Genomic DNA, 6,695 nt, shown 5'->3' with positions numbered 1-6,695 from the left:
GAAAGACTTTTCATCAGTATATGTGCACATACTTGACACTGACTTCTTGATGAATTTATTGCAGACAGGCTCAGAGATGTAGAGCAATACCAAAGACAAGAAAAACCCATCTTCCTGGTGAACTATGGAACCTGAAGAACAAGATCATGTAACACAGTGACTAGTTTCTGTAAGGGTACCTTGATTTGGACCCTAATGAATGGCAAAATTTGCCAGGTTAAATGATATCCCAAAGGTGGACCTTTGTGCAACAATTTGCACTCACAGTTTGGTTGAGCTAAAGCACTTCCTCTGTGCTTGAATAATGGAATATTTCAAGCTTCTGCCTGTTATTGCCTACAGGGTACAGATTTGGTTCAAAGTCCACAAGAGCTGGTAGGAAGTTTGTGAATTAACATAGTGGTATATTTGTAATTTAGGTAGGCACAACTTTTGGAAATCTTAGCTGGCATGGGTTGCAGGGTTCCACTATGGGAAAGGGAGAAGACTAGAGGCAGCTCTCCTCAAACCATGGAGTTATAATCTAGAAGGGAAAGGTGACATAGCACAGCTTTTCTTTTGTGGGGTCTTTGTTATCAGCATAGCCAGAGGGCCTATGTTCTTCAGAGTTTAACTCTCCAGATGAAAACATGAATACTCATTGTCCTCCATTTCTGCACCTTATTACTGCTTTGTTGAAGTTCCATCCCATATTTGGTTTAGTTCAAGAAAATCAAAAGCATGCTGTTGTAGAATGGGATTGCATCTCTAACAGGAAACAATGAAACTATTAATTTGTGTGCTATATTGACTCAAAAATACGAGGTGGTTATTTTAAATGTATAATATGTGGTTTAGGGCTTAATATTCTTAATCTCTTTGAAGAAATTAATTAAAAGAGGTTCATTAGTTTTAAGAAGCTCAGTAGTAACATCTCCTTCAAGTGTAATTATTATGTGGATTACTTTAAAGTGAACTTTTCATGACTCTTAGGCTAAGTGTTCTATTGAAAAGCTGTTTCATTGACTTCAGCAAGGCTGTTTGTAGAAATGGCAGATGTGATTTGTCCTGCAGCGTTTTACCAAGCTGTTCAAAACTCTACAATTAAATATAAACATCTATTTCATATTCTGTATCACTGCTGCCTACAATTAAAAAAAACCCAGCCAACCCTGTATGAAATTACCCATTGCATCTTTTCATTTCCCCCATTCTCCTCCCCTTATTTTTTTTCCTTTAATTAAATGAGGGAAGGACAGTTTTACAGCATCAAGACAGGCTGAAGAGCATGGGGTTGTGGGTGGATGAGATGAGACAGTGTGGCATATGTGGGCAGGAGCCTTTTCCAAGTATTATAAAATGTTCAGCTCATTGCTTTCTTTGAGGTTGCTGTAGCTTAAGTGACTTTGCTGACCTCAACTGTTGTTGTATGCTGCAGAGAGAAAAATCATCTGAAAATGACTTCAGATTGTGAGTTCCTTCAAGTACTGGGCTAGGTACTAACCCATAAATATATTCCTTTCTGTCATGGTTTACTTGTTTTCTGTTGCTCGGTCTCCAATTTTATTTAAAAGTGCCAAAAAGGGCCTCTTTCTTCTGTCTGAAATGATGATGATGAGACTTTAAGGTTTTTAAACTATGGCAGTAACTGGAAATATTTTGAGAAAGGTGAATCTAAGTGTGATATGATAAAATTGAGGAGGGGAAAAAACCAGGGGGGAGAGCAGGTAACAAAACTCTCGGTTCATTTTAGAGAACTGCTTTGTTTGTTTGTTTGTTTTTTTGAAGAGCTCTAAAACTGGAACATAAACATTCCTATTACAAAATATTGTTGACGTATTAGTTTCCATAGAAGGCCTCTAAAGTCAGCCCCTGGGACCCTCCACCCCCACAGTGCTTTTGAAGTTCGTAGCAAAATTGCCTCGATTACGAAAAACCAAAAAGCTCCAGGGGAGGCGAGTCTTTCTTTTCAAAGACACTACTTCCTATCTACTTCTCTTTACAGTCTGCAGTGTTGTCGTCTGAGCATCACGATTGTAAGTTTAAAAACCTCTGTCAGCAGCCCCTGACAGTGCTGACCTGCCACTAACAGACTCCATTCCCCTTGTGTCCTCTTTGCCCTCCAGCGTAACTTTATTCACGCCCCAAAAGAATAGCAAAGCTCTGTCGCAGAGCCCAGCCGATCTAGACTCACACCACAAACCTACGCTACTATTTTTCCCCCCCTTAAAGAAAAGAGAACCTGTATAAACCCCAACTTTTCCCCTCCTTTCAGATACTGACGTTCGAGACCAAGAACCCCAGGGAGCTGGCGGAGCGCTTGCGGTCGGTGTGCGGGAACCAGAGCAACGCCTACGCGCGGCTGCTGGAGTACCGGCTGAACGCCCTGCGCGGGCTCTGGAGCGCCCAGCGCCAGCTGGCCCTGGAGGAGCAGCACGACCGCGAGAGCTCGGGGGATGAGGAGGCTCTGGCCTTGCTCAAACGCCAGGGCTTGTTACAGCAGCCCGAACAGGCGCCGTTTACTTCACGGATGGGCCTTCTGCTGGTCTTTCCCCTCATTCAGTCTCAAAGTAGAACAGACCCTTCTCTCTGTAACATAACCGCTGAGGTGCTATTGAATTGCCTTCGAGACTGCCAGCCGTTGAGTTTGACTAAGGAACCAGCTGACTGTCTCAATGGGATAGAGTCTTTGCTGTGCTCCTGGCTGGAAGACACTTCTCCTTCAGGCCAACAGATTCCATATAAGCAAAAAGAAAATGCTGCTGCTGCCCTAGTTGCCTTGGCTTGTGCAAGGTAAGGAAGCTTTCCTGCGGTAAAATGTTGTGCTTGATACTGGTGGTAAGAGTTTATACTTGAACACAAGAATCAAAAGTGGTGTGACCACACTGTTGATACTGATTTTTTGTTTGTACTAGTCTTTTCCTTTCCAATCTTTAGATATTGGTTTGGAAAGGGTGAAAGTGATAAGATGAGCATTTATTTTTTCACACGTTTTTAGCATATGTAAAAAGAGAAGGATCCAGATTAGAAATGCCTTTTGTGCATATTGCTGCTGCTACTGCAGTGATCTGTTCTAGGAATGGTTCCCCACGCTTGTACCATGGAGGAAAGTTGTCTCACTTCTCCCTTGGTACAGCCCCTTAATCCTGTAGCTTACACACCTTTGTTTGGCTGTAGAAGGCACCACTGCAAGGCTTCAGGGTGATCTGTTTTGGATTTCGGTGTTGCATGTGAAACATCTGGAGGTGTTTTTGCATTTTGTTGCCAGTGAAGAGTTCAACCAGTGTCGGTTGAACTGTCCCATGCCCTGCATGGTTTAGTATCAGGTGATTGAGGAAGAAGTGGCCATAATTGCTTTTAATAAAACTTACTCTTTTTAGAGGCTGGGGCTTGGAAGGAAGGGGAAGAGTGTACAAAGCTTTGCTTCTGTGAAGGCATGTGGCCGTGGGGCTGATGTCACTAGTAACCTTCTGAAAATCTTGGCTATCATGTTGCTCAGATGGCAGCCTTGTTTAAGTTTCACTCTGACTTAAGATGTTGAAGTTCTCAGGAGATATCATGATTGCTTTAGAAAAAGGTTTGTTGAAATGAAAAACACTTTATTACTAGTGTACTTGTTCTAATGAAGTCGATGAGAGTCAATCTACTGTATGTGGCAAACTCTTCTTCACTGACAACTGCCTTATCTGAAAGGCAATGTACTTGAGCCTAGCTCAGATAAATTGGATTTGATAAACATGATCTCATTTATTTTTTTGTGCAGATGTCAATTTTCAGGAAGTATGGGATGTTCTTCTGCAGCTGAGTTTGTAAAAGAGCTAAATTTCAAATACAGCTTTTGAAATGAAGGTTGATCTCATGTTTTTGTTGCTAATCTGTCTTGCATTGCTTACAGGGTTATAATAATCCTGATGGGTTTTGTTCACCTGTGAAAGCCTTGCATTTTTCCCTTAAATGTGGAAGTCACGTGTTGGGTACCATTATGAAGAAAAAGCCTTTGAAATGAGACTATTATTGAGATTCCTATTTGCAATCTTGGGTGCTTCATATTACTAAGAATAAAACAACAGGGCAAATATTGCTTTAAATAATTAATTGAGATTCTTTTGAAGTATTCAGCATCAGTTTTCTCCAAACTGAGATTATCTGTGAAAGCATACAGCTGAAAATAACAGTGGAGAAAACAGGGTTTGGGGAGTGGAGGAGGAAAGTTCAGGAGGTGAGACTGACCGTGTGGCAGAAAGCAAAAGGTTGTGTTCAGCAGAGAGGGCATGGAAAGGATCTCTGCAACTGCTCAGCCATGCTTCTGAAGAAATCAGTTCCTAACTGACTACTGTCATGCCTAAGGCACAGGCAGGGTTCTTGAGTTCAGCCAAGCTGTTATGCCTGAAGGAAAGCCACCACTCTTCCAGCAAGTGACTTCTTCCTCATACCTGACCTTTGGAACAGAAGCTGTAAAATGTACTTTTTAAAGACCTCTATATCTCTTTATTTCTACAAACCCCAAGAGTTTTCCACTATATGAATGTATAGATTTTGTAGGTTCTCTAAAAAAAAGTATCCAACTTATGAATGAAAAAGAATTATAGTTAGAGTTACAAAGTCCACACGTTTGTAAATACCACAATAAAATTTTAAAGCAACACACTCTTGGGCAGGGTTTGAACAACTTCTACAGCAGTTTAATTTTGCTTTCAGAAGTATCTATCCTTACACACATTTAAATGCAGCATATCAGAAGGGGCAAAGCTTCCAAATTTGTGTTTGGAAGCTACAGTAATCAGATTCTTGATAATAAATTAATTAGTTTGGTCTTTTCTGGTTTAGTCTAGAAAGCCTCTCTAGCTCTGTCTGCAGGAGCTCTTCCTAACACTTTGGCTCAGCCCCAGGAAGACCCACAGACTGTATTTGAAGACCTAAATATGATTAATCAGCTACAGGAATTATTGAAAGTAGCTGTCTGTAACAAATGCAAGATTGGGGTATTTTACCTGGGGCCTAGATTGCCTTCATGGTGGATGTTTTTTCTGACCCAGCCCGTGGCTGCTGATCCCCCTGCCTGCATGGTGCTTCAGCCTCTTCCAAAAACCTAGCAGGATTTAGGCTGGCAGTTCGCCAGAGCTCTTCCTTTATGTCACCCTCTCTTCCTCTTTTCACTTCCTTCACAAAAGAGTGAAAATCATCCAGAAAAGAAATGCAAATGAGTAAAGAAGCTTGATGACATATCTTGGATATTCTCTCTTTATGATGCTGGATATTCTCTTTTACATAGATGCTGTTGGCTGTGTGCATTCAGTCTTGTTTCAATAGACATCTTTAATTCATGTTTTTCTTGTCCTTTTAGAGGGTCGCTGAAAACCTTTGTTCATACAGTGCATCTATTACAGAAACAGACTGATCTAGGATCCTTGCCTGTGGCTGATGTATTGTACAGGTTTGTGGTGACCTTTCTCCTTGTAGCAGTTTCGCGTCGGCTCTGAAAATGTGGAAATGCATTTGCAGATAAATGTCTTTCAATGGGATTAAAAGGCTTTAGAGTTATTGAAAGCTCTAGGAAAGATGGAAATTGAGTCAACTGCAGAAGGAGGACAAAGTCAAATCTAAAAGGATCTACTAATTGTTTTTTAAGCATGAAGTTTTTATTTTATTATTAAATATTGGCGATTCCTTTAAGTGGCTTATGAACTCTGACAGAGAATAATTGGTTAAAATATATCCTTAACTTCTGATTTAGCTAGCTTTTGCTGCCACTGTTCTCTATGCATCTGATTTTATTTTCTGCTTAAAGGTTGTTGCTTTTGGAGGGAGGACCTGGATCACCCTCTTGTTTGCTGGGAGGAAAGCACATAGTGTCTTGGGGATTTGAAGACATGTTACCTGCACCTGATGCCAACAGTAGTTCCAGCAGTGAAAATAAAGGTGAATTATTTCATGACTATCAGTATTAGCAGGGGAGGACAAGATGCTTTTAGTGGCAATAATTGTTTAAAAATTAATGTAAAGCTTTAGAGTTGGGAAGGATTTCTCCTTTTTCTGTTGGCAGTAATGTAAAAGCAAGTACAGTACATATCAAATAACTGAAAGCTGGAGGGTTTTGGAAGGACCATCTGGAGAGAGCTGGGCATCACAGGAGGGTCTCAGAGCATGATATCTAGTGAGAGGAGGAGGGCAGCAGCTGTCTGGGCACTTTGTTGTCTGTAAATTGAAAACTGAAGTTTTGAAAATGGGGAACTAATTTACAGGAGTGCTAAATTATTTGTTGGATTTATTGTAGCTGTTCTCTTGAAGTTACTCTAAATAGATATGTAAATAGCTTGCTTGTTTTTTCAAAACTGATTTGGGGATCAGATAGAAAAAAATATCCTGTCTTTGTATTAAAATTAAGAGGCTAAGTCTGAAGTCTGCTGTGTTAATGATGGTGTGGTGTTTTTTTTTTTAATTAGAAGATAAGAGGGTTCAGAAAACGTTGCCTTTTGCTTGCTGAAGATGAGGTGCTCTTTTAAATTGTCTAGTAATCAGGTTGTAGGAGACAATCAGAAGCAGCAGGTAGTGACCCTCCCTGACTTCAGTGGGAATTTTGCAGAGAGGTCACACTGAGTTTGGCTGTTATCCCCTCGTGAGTCTCTCAGTAAGCATGATCTGTTTGTCCTGTGCAGTATCACTGCACTCAGTGGCTATCCTTGGCAAAGCATGTCTGTTTTTAGAACTTAAGTTCA

General features: G+C 40.7%; 1 protein-coding gene across 1 annotated transcript in view; it reads left to right on the top strand.

Moving 5' to 3' along the window:
- Window positions 1–2,257: 2,257 nt before the first annotated feature.
- The window catches only part of LOC103773076 (probable E3 ubiquitin-protein ligase HECTD4), a gene marked incomplete at its 3' end in the record, with an annotated part of 31,992 nt that continues 27,554 nt past the window's right edge, over window positions 2,258–6,695 (top strand). Inside the window, exons 1-3 of the mRNA XM_008940430.1 lie at window positions 2,258–2,772; window positions 5,324–5,413; window positions 5,768–5,898. Of these exons, the coding sequence (XP_008938678.1) occupies window positions 2,510–2,772; window positions 5,324–5,413; window positions 5,768–5,898 (484 nt within the window). The remainder of the gene's footprint in view (window positions 2,773–5,323; window positions 5,414–5,767; window positions 5,899–6,695) is intronic.

The sequence above is a fragment of the Merops nubicus genome, unplaced genomic scaffold, assembly GCF_000691845.1.
Source record: "Merops nubicus isolate BGI_N331 unplaced genomic scaffold, ASM69184v1 scaffold9205, whole genome shotgun sequence".
NCBI classification, from domain to species: domain Eukaryota; kingdom Metazoa; phylum Chordata; class Aves; order Coraciiformes; family Meropidae; genus Merops; species Merops nubicus.
This window is presented reverse-complemented; position numbering and strand designations above follow the sequence as displayed.